Source organism: Paramisgurnus dabryanus, chromosome 18 (genome assembly GCF_030506205.2).
Source record: "Paramisgurnus dabryanus chromosome 18, PD_genome_1.1, whole genome shotgun sequence".
Lineage (NCBI taxonomy): Eukaryota > Metazoa > Chordata > Actinopteri > Cypriniformes > Cobitidae > Paramisgurnus > Paramisgurnus dabryanus.
This window is the reverse complement of record NC_133354.1, coordinates 26,482,964-26,501,228: the sequence shown is the minus strand read 5'-3', so window position 1 is coordinate 26,501,228 and position 18,265 is coordinate 26,482,964. Positions and strand designations below refer to the sequence as shown.

At 43.4% G+C, this 18,265-nt stretch overlaps 1 protein-coding gene across 3 annotated transcripts; it reads right to left on the bottom strand.

Annotated features, from left to right (window-relative positions):
- Positions 1-753: 753 nt before the first annotated feature.
- Positions 754-17,984, bottom strand: kiaa1191 (KIAA1191 ortholog). 3 transcript variants are annotated; one of them, XM_065287518.1, is made up of 9 exons: positions 17,795-17,984; positions 17,017-17,141; positions 14,164-14,264; positions 13,389-13,582; positions 12,940-13,051; positions 12,731-12,855; positions 11,800-11,903; positions 11,523-11,704; positions 754-2,083 (listed from the first exon to the last, which is right to left on the bottom strand). In XM_065287518.1, the coding sequence occupies exons 3-9, from the start codon at positions 14,189-14,191 to the stop codon at positions 1,872-1,874; spliced, it is 957 nt and encodes a 318-aa protein (XP_065143590.1). In that variant the 5' UTR covers positions 14,192-14,264; positions 17,017-17,141; positions 17,795-17,984; the 3' UTR covers positions 754-1,871. The 3 variants fall into 3 exon arrangements, with proteins under 3 accessions (XP_065143590.1, XP_065143592.1, XP_065143591.1); XM_065287520.1 differs by having other exon boundaries at positions 11,544-11,704; XM_065287519.1 differs by lacking the exon at positions 17,017-17,141.
- Between the last annotated feature and the right edge of the window lie 281 nt (positions 17,985-18,265).

The window sequence follows — 18,265 nt, the reverse complement described above, 5'->3', positions numbered from 1 at the left end:
CTGACGTGTGCAAAAAAAATCACCAATGACTGTTTGTGTCAATCTTACATTAGTTTAAAGAAACAGTAATATACATTTTAAAAGGGACTCAAGAATAAGTCCGATTCCAAATGTATTCGAGTACGAGTCGAGACAGAGTTAAAATGCTCACGAGTCCATGACAAGACCATTAAAACATAATCGAGACCGAGTCTCGAGTACTACAACACTGGTGCCTATATTAATTTGATATAAGCTTATTGAGGAAATTGAAGACCTTTAATGTTGAAAAAGATATTCTGGTGGTGGTGTATAAATCCGTTATCGAATCTGTGCTTACTTTCAACATTGTTCAACATCGCTGTTAAATGTAAAAATAGACTTCGAAGGATTATAAATATAGCTGGTAAAATTATTGGAGAGAAACTGGTAACCCTGTCTGATCTTTACATTGTGGCAGTAAAAAGGAAAGCATCTGCTATTGTGACAGACTCTGCCCATCCTCTGTATAGCTCATTTGATTTACTTCCGTCTGGCAGACGATACAAAGAAAATAGCTTAATAACTTTATTTTTATAATAGAAATGTTTTCTTTGTAAATTGTGTATTTTGTCTGTTGTATATTGTTTGTTGAGCCTCTTGTCACTTTTGGGGGGATAGACAATAAAGTTTTTTAAATTTGATCAAATTTAATAATTTATTGTCTTATGCCACGACATATAGGAAATGCACCACCACAGGGAATTTATGGAAAAACAAACCTCAAGAGCAACATGACATTTGTTTATATTTATTTATCAATGTATTAACAGTTTACAAGACCAAAATTACTACATTCGATCTTCTGAGAAATTGAAACAAAACATTTAACTTGTAAAAAAAATATAACATCCTCTCTGGAGAGCTGCTGCATTAAATTAAATCTCAGCCAAAACATGTTTTAGCCTTCAGTCATTTTAGCGCCTCATCATTTGTTAGACCGTCCTTGTCACAACCGCATCAAAATGATGCTTAAAATGTCACAGATCACGATACGTAACAGTAAAGACTTAAAGAATTAAGTTACCACCGAAGCCGTTGTGTACTGATGTTATACAGAAAAATTACAATAGCATTTGACAATTGCCGTAGGGAGACAAAAACAAAATCTCAAGTTTAACGTGTGGCTATCTCATTCTGCACATTAAAACTTTATGCATTTGATTGGTCAGTGTTAAAGTAAGCTAATGAATATTTACATCATAGTAACGCACAAACCCACATGCTCACGTACAGAGATTATTCACAACAGGAAATTCTGTAATCTCATTCCAAACCCATTGTCTTATCTCTGTGGAAAATGAAAAGATATCTGAAGAATGAGGAACGTTCAGGTTGCTTCTTTATCCAGAAAAATGAAACTTAACACTACGATTTTGCTTGATAGTATTCCACGAAACACATCAAGTCATATGGGTTTAAAACAATAGGTGCTTTTAATCTCATTGCGCACCGCCTAGACTGACAGGCGTCATTACATCAAAGTACAGTGAAGGAAGACACCTACATATGCTTTTAAATCGCTCCCGCAGTACTTTGATGTTGTATTTCTGTCGGTGCTGCATTAAGATGCCCAAATGATATTTACTTTATTGTTGAAATATCTCTTTACAGTAGCCATTTTTTGGATGAATTAAAATGCAAAGCAAAGACTGGCACCGAAAAAGGTGATCATTCACACAAGACATCTTTCGAAAGCTAACCCTATCGACATTAGACACCAACACAGTGATGCTGTAAGCATTATGTGAGCATTAACCGAACAGCAAGACAGCACAGGGGAACACAGGGGTAGACCAGCTACAGGTTGGTTCACAATGTGTACGATCCGAGGAAGTAACAGGAAGTGGTTCTTAGAATCCTGATGGCGTAAGCACGTTCATGTCTCTGTGTTTGAGTTTGTGTGGTCGGGCCATCGGCCTCTTTCCCTCCACGGTAGGGATCTCCATCTTGGGGGGAGGTATAAAGTTGGTGGGGTCCTCGGCCAAGCGGGTGGCCTGGGCCTTCATCACTTCCATTGGGGTTGGTTTCTGAGCTCCCTTATAAGACTGCAGAGCAAAACCTCCTGTGGAACGCAGAGGGACGACATTTAGCTCAGGCATGTGATTGGCCAAGGACAAAAAAGGAAGGAAGGAACCCAACATGCACTAAACTGTACATCAGTGGCAAGGCCAGAAATTGTAATTTTGGAATAGGGTGGACCTCAATGTTTACATGTAATCTCAATATAGTACTGGTTAAATTAATTACATTGTGGTTTTTGAGTCACGGGTTAAAAAAAAAAGTAATGGGGAAAATAAAATAAGATCAAATCAAGCATATAAAAAAAATAGAAAAGAACAAAGTTACAAATAAAGTAAAGTTGTACAGTTGTAATTAGATACAGAAATAAAATCAAATGAATAATAAAACTGCTTTCATTGTATAAATTAAATACAATTAACCTTTTTAAAGCTATAAAAGTGATTTTCATTTTGTCTTCTGTAGTTTGATTAACATTATGACACATACATAAGTATATATTATAAGGGGTACTGTCCCTTTAAGACCAAATAAGCACAAATCCATACCCTGCACATCTAATTTCTTTCTGAACTGCTCACTTATAACAAACAACTGTTTTTTTATGAGAATACTTGCCAAGACTGTGGTATTATGAGATAATTTTGTGTGTATATCTCCTGTCAAGCGCAAAGAAATTCTGTGTTTGCGTGCTTTTTGAAACGCACCTCTGCGTGCATGCATTTTGAGTTTGTGTCATATATGGGTGATTCTCGTGAAAAAAGACTTATGAGGTGTCATGAAACATTTTGATAAAAAAAGTAAATGCTATCAAAATAAGAAGAATATAGTTACCAACATCTCTTCACATACTATTTTGCACATGATTTCAAATGACAATCATACAAACAAATTTTGTTGTTTTTTCCACATTATACATTTTCATTACCACAACGTGTCCATGAATTGATTTGGGTTCTTTGACATGGAAAATGTATAATAAAAAAATCTAAAAAATAAAAAGCTTCAATGCATGACTGCATGTTATACTATAAGCATTTACAGTAAAGGAACATGTGGTATTTGGTGATCATTGGTAAATGTAGAGACAATAATAAGGAATATAAATGTGTCCAAGACCAATTTTCTCATCCTCCGCAACAATTTTCAATCATTGTTTAAGTCCTCAAGGAACTAACATTTTCAAAAAAAAAAAAAATTTGTTGTATGGGACATAATTGACTGTGACACTCAAGATGGCTAGCAGGTAAGCAGTTCTTATTTTCTCTCTCCAGATAAAAGTTAAAATTTTGTTTGTCATAGTACCTAGACAACTTTTTAGTTCTCTTTACCGAAACATGAGTTTGTAAATGCATATATTTAATGTAATATCATGTTGCGGTAATGATCATTTTTGGTAATGATAATCTAAAAAAATTTAAATAATTTTATAGGAAATATTTTTTAAATCCTCTAAAAATAATGGTTAAAGTAACTTCAGACCTTTATCTTATATGTGCAAATAAAATTGGCTTCAAGGGCTTTTTAAAAATTCTAATGCTGGACAGCACCTAATTCTGGATTTCATGAGAATCACCCGTAAGCGCACAGAAAACAGCTCACGTTAGCATCTTTGTGGCTCAAATAGTCTAAAATCGCTTCATTGTAAACATTTGCAAGACTTAAAAAACATAACTTGCGTGGTCTCCTAACTTTTGGCCTCACGAAAGCGCCAAGCACCTCTTGACGAGTAAAGACGATGAGGTGAGAAGAAATTAAGTCAAGAATTTATGAAGTTATAAAGGTTTACAGCGTTTTGTCTCTTATACTCGACTGATGACTTTACGTCCCGAATGTAGTCGCTCTGCACATCCTCAACAATCATACGCAATGACAGAAAACTCAGGAAAGACGTCTGACATTAAAGTAGTGTGAGAGTAATTCGAAAACAGACTCCTTATGATTTCTTGAATCACTCTCGTGGTACTTTGATGTCACCTGCCTCTCGATATATATATATGCACATATTTGATTTAGACAAGTCATCCCACCAAGGTCAGAAAATACGGAAATCCGTATTTATACGAAAAATCACATCCCTGTCAGCTGGAGTGTGTTCGCACTATGATGTTTGGAGAAGGGGGCAGCGCAACATCTGTTGTATTTTCGAGCAACCTTTGAAGAGCTTTATATTGTTACACTGCACTGGACCTTGTTTCGGTCAACAGAAGAGATCTGGTCTCTGCAATGGTTAGTAAATATAGATAAAAGTCCTTGGATAAACATGAGGCGCTGGCGGGGCCAAATAATGATGTAAAGTATGCGCTGGTATCTTAAGTGCTTTACTTCTCCAAGGCAATAAGCCACAAGAGTAGGGGTGTCACGATTCTCCAAATCCTCGATTCGATTACATTTTCGATTCTAAGGTCACGATCGATTCTCGATTTTAAAAAAATTCCAGTATTATTTATTATTATTACTATTATAGTTCCCTTTCAGTCGGTCACTACGACGTCACGTCGTGACCGACGAATTGGGAACTCGCTTAGAGAGACCAATCTGCTTCGAATACTACTAAAACGCCAATGAACTTGGCATTGAGATATTTGCATAATGCTGGCGCCGCCCCGCCAGGTGCGTATATAAGCAGCAGGTGCAAATAGGGAAATTAGCTTTTATTCGCTTCGAAAGCCTGCAGTATCTGCTACTGAGAAGCTACTCTACTCTGTTGGGATCTGATTGCTGAAGTTGGTTGTACTAGCAGTACCACAGCGGACGCTTCGCTTATTCCACGGCTCTACATCTGTTTGTTGTTTTTGAGTTTAGTGTGTGCGTTGCCTTTCCCTGTGCGCTCATCAACTAAGCATCTGAGTGAATTTCCCTAAAAGAGTGATACGAGAGAGCTTTGTGCCTTGTTAAAGGCAGCCACTCTCTCGTATATCCGGACATCAGCGTCCTTTTCAGGATGGCTTTTCGTCCGTGCGATCTTGGGTGCGGCAAATACATGGGTCCGAAGGACGGTCACGAGCGTTGTCTTTCGTGTTTGGGCATCGAGCACGCAGAGGCAGCGTTCGCTGGGGGTAAGTGTTCTCACTGCGAGAGCATGTCCCTTGTGGATTTGCGCAGACGGTTGTCTTTCCTCCGGGAAAAGCGCAACCCTCGTCATGCGAGTGCTGAACGCCGCCACGGTGCGGCTGTGAAGCTCTCAAAGGACGACCTGCGCATCACTGTGCTGAGCCGAGCGGGGGATTCGTCCTCAGGCTCCCAGCCTCCTCATCCACAGCCGGTTGATGTGCCGATGGAGACTTCAGCGTCGTGTTCTACGATGTCTCTAGAATCCATCGTGCCGCCCTCCGGGTCCACCGACGCCGCAGCATCCGAGGGTGGGCCTCCTCCCCCTGACGTGGACCCCGACGCCCTTCCTCCCTTTGGTCGGGTTGGGACGCCGGAGTTCGATCCAGAGATGGTGGCCGTGCTCGCTCGAGCGGCGGAGACTGTAGGGTTAGAGTGGGTTCCCCCCCCTCAGCCCGAACCGTCCCGCCTGGATGATTGGTTCTTTGGAGCTGCCCGGGTTTCACAACCCTCTCCACCGGTGCCTTTCTTCCCCGAGGTGCACGAGGAGCTGACTAGAACCTGGAAGTCGCCGTTTTCCACGAGATTACGGCCGTTTCAGCCCTCCCCCCTCACCTCCCTCACCAGCGGAGCCGCTAAGGGTTATACGGGGATCCCTCCCGTGGAGCGTGCTGTCGCGATGCAACTGTGTCCGGCACACGCTCCCTCTTGGAAGGACCGCCCAACCCTCCCCTCTCGTGCCTGCAGACAGTCCTCCGGTTTAACGGGCGCTGCCCACCAGGCATGTGGAGAGGCGGCTTCAGCCCTGCACGCAATGGCGTTGCTGCAGGTTCATCAAGCGAAGGCCTTGAGGGATCTGCACGAGGGAGGACACGACTCGCCTGTCCTTTCGGAGCTCCGGGCTGCCACTGATCTGGCTCTTCGCGCTACGAAGGTGACAGCGCAGGCGATTGGTCGTGCCATGTCCACGATGGTGGTCCAGGAACGCCACTTATGGCTATGTCTGGCGGACATGTCGGATGCGGAGAAGAACAGCTTCTTAGACGCTCCCGTGTCCCAGGCTGGTCTCTTCGGTGAGTCGGTGGAGTCTTTTGCCCAGCAGTTCTCCGCCGCCCAGAAGCAGACGGAGGCGATCGCTCAGATCATGCCCCGGCGGCCCTCCAGCGCCGGCGGCCCCGTCTGCTCCTCGCCGAGGGCGCCCTGCGGCGGCTGCCTCCACCCCCCCCACTAGAACATCTTCCAGGCCACGGAGGGGGAACAGCCGTCGGCAGCCCGCCCCGCCCGCCCCACCCGCTTCCCGTGGTAAACGGAAATCGAAGCGGCCCTGAGACGGGCGACCTGGATACGGATGGGATCACTCTACGGGAGACGGTGATGGCATCGCTCCCTCCACCGGTAGAGGGCCGGGTGGAGAATCTTTGGTTTCGTTTTGTTCTGTTCCGCCGGCTTCTCAGCCGGCACCCACAAAACCACAAAAAGAGTGCATTCCTATTCCTTCTCCAGGTCTCCAGAGGATCGAGAGAGATGTGAGCGGGCATTTACGTGCTCTTCCTCCCTCTCCTCTATCGCCAGCGGGTGTCCTGAGGAGTTCCAGCTCTCCGCTGAGGAGACGGGACCACCAGCACCCTCTTCGGAGTCTGTGCTCTCCGCTGAGGAGACCAGACGACCGTCACCCTCAGCGGGCTCAGGTCAGTGTCACACACACATACTGTAGATGCTTATGCTGTCACAGCAGACGCACCGGCAGTCCCACCTGTCTCGCTTCGCTGCCCCACCGCGGGTACTTCGGTAGTGTCGTTATTTCTCCTCGTACGGTGCCTGGGTGCTTGGCTTCAGTTCCCAGCCCGTTTCGTTGGGTTTTACGCACGATCCGCCTCGGTCACGAATCCGGCACACCCCAAAATTTCGGGCTTTCGTTTCACTGTAGTGAAAGAGTCCGATGCACATGTACTGCGTGCAAAAGTCGATATCCTGTTGGCGAAGGATGTTCGAGCCGGTCCCTCTTACCGAGATGATGATGATGATAGGGTTTTCCAGCCTTTATCTCATAGTACCCAAAATACGCGGCGGGTTACGATCGATTTGATTTACGCACCGGCTCTACGAAGGTGTTCTTTTTGGATGATAACGCCGAGGCTCGTATTTCAATATTCAGATCGGTTTGCAGCCTTAGACCTGTAGACGTGTACTTTATGTGTCCATCTCCCCTCGCTTTAGACCGTTTTTCGCTCTGCGTCGTGGGGTGGGCATATTAATACGAAGTACACCATTCGAGCTGTCTCTCTCTCTCCGTGTCTCCATGTGCTAGTCACGGCATTAAAATGTCAGAGAGAGAGCGTTGTTCGCATTCTGCTTTTTTCTACGTCGACTTATAATAGCCCGTTCTTGGCAGACGTGCGCGAACACAGAGAGTTAATGCTTTGGCATCTCGCTCGTTTAAGTCTTCAGGTCGACTGGGAAAGAGCAACTTTGCCCCGTGCAGAGGATCCTTTTTCTCAGTATGGAAACTAGACTCGATCGACTAAAGGGCGTGTTTTACAAGAGCGCGCAACCAGTCAGTTCTGACTTGCCTCGGTTTAATTCGAGGGAAGTACGCGGTCCCTCTGAAACAATTTCAGAAGCTCCTGGACATATGACAGCATGCTGCGGTTGTGACACCGCCCGAGCTGCTTCATATGAGACCGCTTCAGCGTTGGCTTACGATCGAGTCTCGAGGAGAGCGTGGCGCACCGGCATACACCGTGTAAACATTACACCTGCGTGTCATTCCAACTTCCCCGTGGTAGACCCGGCATTGCCGATAGACAATGCGCCCCTGAAAGGTCTCCTGGCATTCTGTAGCATGTATGCCCTTAGCACGGGATGATCGCCACGTATGACGGGCTTGCAGTCTCAGGGGTGTGCATAGCACCCCAACTGCCGCGAGCGGTGCGCTGTATATCTGGGACTTGTACGCTCCGCTTTGGAGATGCGAGGGAAGGATGTATTAGCCGACACCAATAACATTGCGACTGTTGCGTTATTTACCGTTAAGGCGGTTTTGCGCTCTCGTCACCTGTCGCATCTCGCTCGTCATCTCCTCCTTTGGAGTCAGAAGCATCTGAGGTCCCTTCGTGCCATTCACATTCCGGGCTCGCTCAATACAGCAGCGGACGCGCTTCTCGAGCTGCGCGCCCCGGCGAATGGCGACTCCACCCCCAGACGGTCCAGCTAATTTGGAAGAAGTTCGGTTGTGCGTAGATAGATCTGTTTGCGTCGCCGGACGATACCCACTGTCGCCTATTTTATTCACTAACCGAGGGCAGCCTCGGCGTGGATGCGTTGGCACACAGCTGGCCTCGGGGGATGCGCAAATACGCATTCCTTCCAGTGAGCTTAATCGCACAGACACTGTGCAGAGTCAGGCAGGACGAGGAGAGCCTTTTATTAATCGTCCGTACTGGACGACTGGGAATTGGTTTTTCATATTTAATGCTCCTCGCGACAGCCCTCCCTGGCGGATTCCCCTGAGGAAGGACTTTCTTTCTTAGGAAGGGGCACATTGGCACTCGCGCCCCGACCCGTGGGATCTCCATGTATGGTCGTTGAGCGCGCGCAAGGTTTAGGTGATTTATCGCAAACGGTATCTAACACCATCGACGCGGTTCGAGCACCGTCCACAAGACGGGCTTACGCGCTTAATGAAACCTTTTTCGTCACCCGGTGCTCTTTGCAATGCGAGGACCCCAGAGAATGCCCCATTAACATTGTGCTTTATATCTTCAACATAGGTTAGATGGTAGGCTGTCCCTTCGCCATTAAAGTTGATATCGCCGCTATTTCTGCTCGTCACTCACTCACTTATCAACGGCAGATCAGTTGGCCAGCATGATTTGGTTATTACACTATAAGAGGCGCTCGCAGGCTAAACCCCTCGCGCCCTCCTTCTATTCCTCCTTGGGACCTGTCCATGGTGCTGAAAGCCCTTCAGGCCCCCCCGTTCGAGCCTTTGCAGTCTGCGAGTCTGAAGCTTTTATCAATGAAAGCTCTGACCCTGCTAGCTTTGGCCTCAGTGAAGAGAGTAGGGGATTTATATGCATTCTCTGTTGACGATTCGTGCCTTCAGTTTGGTCCTGCTGCCTCGAGTGTAACATTGAGGCCCAGACCAGGCTACGTGCCCAAAGTTCCCACCACTCCTTTCAGAGATAAGGTGGTGAGCTTGCAAGCGCTGCCCCCGGAGGACGCAGACCCAACCATGGCTTTGTTGTGCCCCGTACGCGCACTGCGACTCCACGTGGATCGCACGCAAAGCCTCAGGACCTCAGACCAGCTCTTTGTTTGTTATGGTGGCCAGCAGAAAGGGAAAGCTGTCACTAAGCAGAGGATGTCTCATTGGATAGTTGATACTATCGCCCTGGCTTATAATCTTCAGGGTATTCCTTGCCCCTTTAATTTGAGAGCGCACTCCACACGGAGCGTTGCCTCATCTTGGGCTCTAGCTCGTGGTTCCTCGCTAACAGACATCTGTAGAGCTGCTGGTTGGGCGACACCTAATACGTTCATTAGATTTACAGTGTTCGTATCGAGCCTGTATCCTCTCGTGTTCTTTCCTCACCAGGGAGGGCACGGAGAGCAGACTCGCAGGTCGGCTTGCAGCCTCCAACTGATGCTTCATAACTGTGTCAGTATGGAAGGCCTTCAGAGCAAAAATGCGTAATGGTTTGAATTGCTCTTCCTCCGCTGCCTTGGCAGCCTTTGTTGCGGAGCATTGGCTGTCAGCCTTCACTAGCTGCATCCTCGCGAACCTACGTGTTGGCTCGGGCTCCACATTGTGTCCCACCGGGTTCCTTTGTGAGTATTTTTCCGTGGGGTTAATCCTACTAGCCCACGTTTCCCTTAGCAGAGCACTGCTTTGCTTACACAGCCACGGCTGTCATTTTACCTCAACTACGGTTGACTTTCGCCCACCATTAGCCCTTAAGAGGGGCGGTGGCTTCCGCAGCGTTCCTATCCCGCTCAGGTAGGGCGCTTCCCAGTCGCTGGCACTTCTGTGGGGTTAAAGGAACATCTAGTGCCCGGCCTTCTGCCTTAAAACCTAATTCTCCTTATCCTTAAGTGGAACCGGAGGGCTTTACGCAGACACTGGAAGAGGTCAGCCCCTAGTGGCGTTTTGATAGGGATTCCCAATTCGTCGGTCACGACGTGACGTCGTAGTGACCGACTGAAAGGGAACGTCTCGGTTACGGATGTAACCCTCGTTCCCTGAAGGAGGGAACGGAGACGTCACGTCCCGTCGCCACAGGTGCTGCCACCTGCTGTTACGGCCGGTCACACTTTCCGGCTTTCTCAGCGAATAAGAAGCTAATTTCCCTATTTGCACCTGCTGCTTATATACGCACCTGGCGGGGCGGCGCCAGCATTATGCAAATATCTCAATGCCAAGTTCATTGGCGTTTTAGTAGTATTCGAAGCAGATTGGTCTCTCTAAGCGAGTTCCCAATTCGTCGGTCACGACGTGACGTCTCCGTTCCCTCCTTCAGGGAACGAGGGTTACATCCGTAACCGAGACGTTTCACATTATCATGCACATTGCATGCTTGTGGGCTTCACTTTACGTGAGAGAGCTTGTAAAGTGACTTCATGTGCGCGTTTTGGACTCCTAGCATCTGAAATAAATCCAGCGCGTCATAAGCAGCTGCACTTCTTTTGTCCGAAGTCTAAAGATAAACTAAATTAGTAATCCTTATGTATTTGTTTCGTTTTATGCGTTTCATGCAAGCTGTGGCAAACTATCCCTTTTGTTTCAAATATAACCCACTGCACAAAAATCCTCTCTCACTCTCGCTTAACTTACGTCCAGAGAGCTGCGCTCTATCCAAAGTCAGATCACTAGGTAGTAAATAATCCTGTTTATGATATGCATTTCAAGGAGTTGTAGAAATACATCCCTCGTGTTCAAAATATAAATTGTGTTCCGCTGGACCGATGTTTTTAAAGACACCTCTGAGAGTTTTTTTCCCCGCTTGGCAAGCCGACCAGACGTGACATGGGGGCGTGGCAGCATTGACAATCCCATTTTTTATTTCGAAGTTCGAGGTTGTGACTTAATTTCGATCGATTTTGATTTAAAATTGAAATCGTGACCACTTTACACAAGAGAGAGATTTGTTTTGTAAATGATGCTAAACAAAGATACATTTATTAATAATAATAATACTTGATTAAATTAGTCAAGAAACAACACAGCTTTCCTTTCCAAAATGTAACATTTGTAGGTGGAGAGGAATGTGCCAGCCTACTATCAAGTCATCCATATTAAATACCAAAACCTACTCTTAAAGAACATTATTTGAACAAATCATGCTGCTTACTTTTGATTCAGTGCTGTAAAAATTGATTCAATCAAAATTTTTCGTTAATTTAGTCCATTTTGTGGGAACATGCAGGTTTACCTGTTGGGGCTGGATCTGTACCTGGGTCAGTGGTAGATTTGCCGACTTGAGGTCGAGGTCCAAAAAAGCTCCAGCGCTCCACGGCTCCCTCACCTGTAGGCAGATCTATACTGGAGCTAGAGCTGGTACTCATCTCAGAGCTTGTGAGGGATGCGGTAGAGCCCTGACTGTTGAACCAGCCCCTGCCAAACACACAAACATTAATTTTTAGACCACACAAATGATACATGGATAACAAATGTCATTGTCAAGCAGGTCTATCGCTCTCAACTCGTACTTGCGTCTCTGTTTGGGTGATGACTGTGGGGTCCCGGCGGGTGTTGACTGACCGGAAGACGGCTGTTTATCCTCCCTGGCATCCACGCTTTGCATCTGAAGTTTCTATAGTAAACACGTGATTCAAAAGACTGAGACTATAAACAGCTTTCAAAGAATTTAATTTATTTAAAATGTAGTATTTACATGTAATGTAAATATTTAAGACTAACATGAAAACTGATGACCACAGTAAGTGAATTTTTTTTCTAGGAGAGCGAGAAAGCTGGCAGTGTGGAGAGAGAGAGAGAGATGAAAAACTGATCTATAGAATTAGGCAGCTGAAAATATGTTGAAAGAAAAGACATAAATGGTTGCCAACCCATTTGACGCAACGTAGGACGTGTCTAATCCTTTATGTCAAAACTGAATTCAGAAGGGATGGTTCTGTATGAAACACATTGCTTTAAAAGTAGTGATTCACTGATGAAACATTTCTGTGATGATACTAATATTTGATTACTTGGAATTATATCTACTGTCAGTTTTTCTTTTTACTTGTTTCAAAGTATTATGTCATGAAATCCTAGCTATGATGCGCTTTTCTGCTCCTTTTGATTGCCAGGATATAATCTGCCCTGATTATCGGCTGTCCCATAATGGATAAAATGTGCATCCCTACTTGAAACTGATCAAATAATTAGGGTTTGGATCTGTAAAAATTCTGGTTTTATGTGGGCTTTTTGTTTTTTTCAGACAGTTCAGAGTTTAGTTAATATATCTATCATAATATTTACTGCCCCCTCTGCTCGTGTGATATTCTTTTTAAAGACTCTCTCCATTGTAGGACTTAAATTTGATTATATTTGTGCGATAAATAAAGCTTTAATGTAGCAGATGTGAAGAACTTCTTGCTGGAAGGGATTTAAGATGTACTGAGGGTGTCTGCCTACATGCATGGACTCTGCCAGACGATGATAGCGGGTCTCTTCGGCAGTCAGGCCTTTGTGCGGGGTGTAGCCCGTATCGGTAAGTCCTGCCTGCTTTTCGAACTTGTGCATGCTCTCCTGGGTCTGTTCTGTAACACAAAGCAAAAAGTCAAATTAAGATAACAGTTTCACAGCAGAATAACACGGTCAAATACAGTCTGTGAAGTTCTTACTGATGATGAGGGAGTTCATGACAGACGAGGCTTTTGCTTTCACCACAGGGAGTTGGGGTTTGGAGGATTCTAAGGTTGCACTTTGTTTTGCTCCTCCATCCGACTCCTCTTCCTAAACATATACAAGAGGAGAAACCAGAAGATTAATTAGTATGTCTACAAAATCTAAAGTTACATCTACTAAGATGGCTTTATCTGGTCTGGTATAAATGTATTCTTTGCTTTAACATCACGCAATCCTATAAGTGAGGTTTGACTGTTTAGAGAAGAAAAAACTGCTTTCCCAGGAGAAATAAATAAATAAATACATTTCCCTAAGAGATGACTTCATACAAACATGCCGTGTTAAGCTATTGACTGACTGGGCAATGAAGTGGATCACTTCGGTTTCAGACATAGCTACATAAAAAACCTCACATTTAAATCAGGAAAACCAATGAAACGCACACCTCAGCTAGTCGTGCAAATTTCCTCTCAGGAATAACAGGTCGCTTCCAAAGGTTGCTAATATTAATGTCGGATGGAGGCGGAGATATAGGTCGCTCAAGGTTTTCGTCATAGCTGAGAGCTCGGCGGGTCATCCCGACGGGGATGGACAGTCCTCCGAGGAGACCATCAGGGACGACTGAACCTGCTTCCAGAGCTGAGGTACAAGAGCAAAGTGATGCGTCACTTTATCCAAAACAAATCACAAATGAGGGAGCATTTAACATTTTGTCTAAGGGGACAACAATAAGCATAGTCTCCAATGCTAGATTTACATGTAGGAAGCGAGTTGAAGCTAGGGAAATATAAATAACATAACATATGCATAAAAGTGGCTTTAAAAATGACTAAAAGTGGCAAGTTGTGATTAAGTTATTCAAAATATAGGTATGCATGTTTTATGCTAGGGCTAACGCAACATGTGATAACTTGCTAAATGATGTGATATATGTGATAAAAGTAATGCTTTAAGTTTGTAAAATCAAGTTGAATAATAATAAAATATATTTTAAAACAGCCTACATGTTTCACACTCTTTTTAAGAAAAGAAAACATAACTTTCTTTGTCTCACAAGTTTCTCTGCTACCATAACTTTTTTAAGTATTAAAAGCAATCAGCTATTGCAAACCATTGCTATACGTGTATTGCAGTGTTTACAATATTACGATGATTTCAAATATCTTGCAGCTCTATTTTATGCATTGCAAAGTGTAAAGAAAGAGGCCTATCTTCTTTACCTGGAAGCTCTCCAGGTCTGGACACCATGTCTTCAGAATGTTTGATACACCAAAATGTAAAGAGCTGGATAAACCCGGTATGATGGGAGACTGGAGTAAATCTATTGGGGAACAAAGTAAAATATTAATCAAGCATTATTTGAGGGCAAGGCCAAAGAAATCATCCAACAGTCTGAAATTAATCATTACATAGTTTTGCAATCTCCTGGCACAGTGTAACCATCTGTTCCAAAATGGTCAGAAAACATTATTATCAATGAATGGGTGGACTAGATTCACAGATCCCCTTCATGTTTGATCCAAGCTGATTTTCTAAACCATTTCCACATGGTAAACATAAGGAATATTTTAATGATAGGCCGTTGAATTATTCGAAAATAATGCACACCCAAGGTGGTAATGCCGTTACACCCCCGGTGTGCAATATTTTCAAATCGGACCTGAGACAATTATTTTTCTTTACCCACAGACATTGCTCTGGTGGTTATTTAAAAACAGATCAGGTGGTGTGCGTTTACTGAAAAATAATGCATACCCGTGGAACATTTCTTAACCAATCAGAATAAAGCATTCAAATATTTGAAAAATAATAAAAGTTTTGATCACAAAAAAGAATAAAGCATTCAACAGCCCCGTGGTATGAACAACTATACACCACAATGTATAAACAAAGTTTACTAAATGTCTCGATGAACTGTTGCTTTAAAGAGCACCTATTATCCAATTCACGATTGTACATTTCCTTAGGTGTGTAATGCTGCGTTTACACCAGATTTCACACCAAATTCGAGAAAGTCACGCGGAAATTTGCATCATGGGAGCAGCAACTCCGCTGAGACTCCACTCGGTTACTGTAATCACGTCACTACTACAACAAGGTCCTGATTGGTTAATGCTGCGCGGAAATCTGCCGAAGTTAAGATTTTTCAACTCGCGTGTTTCCAGCGGCAACACTCAATTCGCGCAGAACGCGCCATCCGCGCTGTGCCTTCCGTGCCGCGCTTAACGTGTGTACTGCGCCGCAGGATGCCTAAACGCGTCTTTGCATTGACTTAACATGTAAATCACCCGCACTTGCCGCCTCTACTGCGGGTGGTGTAAATGCAGCATAAGTGTGTATCAGTACATGTTAATGATATGCAAAAGGTACTAATCCCAAAGTAAACAATGGCGCAAGTTTTCTTAAATCTCTTTTTTGGTCTAACACATTGATTATTATTGAGGCAACAGTTTACTTCCTCGGCCTGTTGATGTGGACACGACGGTCATTATCATAACTCAACCCGCTTTTGGCTCACAGCCTGTAAATAGTTTATGTTTTTATATTTAAAGAATTTGCGACTGACTAAACCATGATTTTAAACACAAGTTTTGTGCAGTGCAGAGTAGCGCTTGTTGTTTGTTGTTTTAAGCTGCGCTGGTAAAGTTGATCATTTAGCTTGGTCATTTGTATTTTTTCGGCTTGTATTGATAAGGTAGTAAAGATGATATTAACCCTTGTCAGTATTGCATTTTGGGCTAACCTTCTTAATACGGTAAAGAGCATCACATTTCCGGCTGACATCAGAGGTATTCAGGCCAATCGGAGGACACTGAGCTTTTCAGAACAATGAGCTTTGTACAAAATCAACGCGTTTCAGGGAGGCAGGGCATAGAGGAGCAACAATAACCTATAGTATGTCAAAAACAGTGTGTTTTTCAACCACAAACCACACAAACAAATTGTATTTCACCAAATAACGTTGTTTTTAGCAATGTAACAGGTGCTCTTTAAAAAAAAAAGACAATTTAACCACTCATGTTGTTTACATTTTGCAAAATACAATAGTAGGTACTTTAAGAAATATCTACTTATAGAAAAACATGTTGGCTTCGAATGACTCAAGGGTGTGTAAACAATGAAGGTGCTTCATATATTTTTGGTTAAACTAATCCTTTAATGAGGTTAAAACTAGGGATGCACCGATAGGATTTTTTTTTAGGCATATACCGATACAGATTTAAACAGACAACTTCTGGCCGATACCGATGTCGATATTAAACAATTGTATACAATACTATACAGTTGGTCTATTAGCTAGTTTATTTCTGCATCAAATAATTTTTACTGAACATGGATTGGATCTAATTAACATTCAACTGACCAACATAATAAGAGAGGCACAAATTAAGCTAAAACAAATATAATAAGACAGCATGACAACCTTCAAATGTGGTTTTTGCTATTCAGCATTTATTTTATTAACAACATTAACTCATTTTTTACATATATTGGATTTCTTTATGCAGTTAATTAATAAACAATCGGTATCGGCCTTTCTCGCGCTATTGCCGATATGCAGATGGTTTCAAATTCATCAAAAATCGGCCGATAAATATCGGCGGCCGATACATCGGTGCATCACTAGTTAAAACATCTAATATTTGATGGCTTAAGTACTGCTTGATCACCCTAGAGGTCGCATATGCAGGCTGCATTCATCATCAAGCCTGATTTATTTTAGGTAACTGGGCATTACATTCGCAAGACATATGCATATTAACAAAATTTACGATTGGCTAAGATTAATAGACAACTTTATAATTTTAAATATTCTGAAATAACCCTTGATGACGTATGCAGCCTAGATATGCAACCTCAGGAGGCTACAGCCTTCGGATTGAGAAACGGCCTCCTGGTATCATGTGGATGCTTACATCATTGCTATGACAACAGATGTACAACACATATAGTCTAAACAAACAAACAAACAGATCAGATTTCACATGAACAATCATGACTAAAAGTCAAAAGCAAATAAAAGACATGATTTTTGTGCCATCAACCCTATGAAACAAATGAACATCACTTACTGGAAGCTGATATGCACCAATGCTAGTGCACACGTTGATCTTGCAGGCTCTCACAAACTAAAGTTTGCACAAAGAGCATTGTTTTAAAGCACATGAGAGAGCACAGCCGGGATGGAAAAGGAGAACTGGAGAAGAACCAAAAAAGCCATCAAGGCCAAGCAATAGTATCAGCTTACAAAGGAGATAAATGTCAGACTTCTATGCACTTTCAACACAACACAGGCCATTAAATGTTGCGTTTACATGACGTTAGTTAGAATAACGGCTAACCTTTACAATCCAATACACAATGACAATGCTATGACTACTGGTGGTATTACTCAACACTGAAACCATTGCTGATGGAGCATGTATGTTTCTCAATACCACGTTGGATATAATACAAAAAACCTATAAAACAACAAATCTCAATCGTGTCCAAGAAAACAGCCCACACAGGGATCGCAGCAGCTGTCGAAATGATGTTATGGAAGTTAATGTTTTTCACTTTCCCAGTAACGTTAACGTTACTGCTGTGTGCTGCGTGAAATGCTACCACATTAGCGTCTAATGTTCCTACTCAACATGTTTTGTCTAACATTACAACGGTCAAGATTGAAAAAAGGAAAGGAACAATGACCATCTGACTGAATATCATCTCAAATTTTACAATAAATTGTTTTAAAATTATATTTAAATGAGCAGCATAGCCGTTCAATCCAGTTTTGGCGACCTGAAACCGGTTTGAGGGATGCGCTCGCGAGCTCCTTTGAGGAGCCCATAAATCAGTTGTTTTTACCTGCCGACGTGTTTTCTTGCCTTCTCTACAGCACCTAACAGTCCAGCAGAGATATTATAGAGGGCAGTTGTAACAAAATGGTTAAATAACACATCACAGCCGCTTGAGAAGCGTTAAGCTTTGCATTTGCCATAACTTCCCCACCCAACCACTGATATAGCAGCCAGCCAGCACCGCACACACAGTTGGGGCTTCACTTCACGCTCAATCTCGCGAGACTTCAGTTTGTTATTATAAACAGCTGTTGTAGTACCTGAACCTGAACACACGGGGCAGTAAAAGACCATCATACATCATACGACTGCACAACCGATCGCCGTTTCTCAATCGGAGGTCGCATCTCTAGGCTGCATATGTCATCAAGACTGTCTTATTTCAGAATATTAACAATTATAAAGTTGTCTATTATTCTTAGTTAATCGTAAATTGTTGTAATATGCTTATGACTTGCGAATGTAATGCTCAGTTAAC

Bases quoted from the DNA above. Each gene is read 5' to 3' on its own strand.
- kiaa1191 (XM_065287518.1), bottom strand. From the start codon at position 14,191: ATGGTGTCCAGACCTGGAGAGCTTCCAG. The intron at 13,052-13,388 runs GTGTGCGTTTCA...GTATATGTTTAG, and splicing joins AATTTGCACGACTAGCTGAG to GAAGAGGAGTCGGATGGAGG. The intron at 11,705-11,799 runs GTACGAGTTGAG...TGTGTTTGGCAG, and splicing joins TCACCCAAACAGAGACGCAA to GGGCTGGTTCAACAGTCAGG.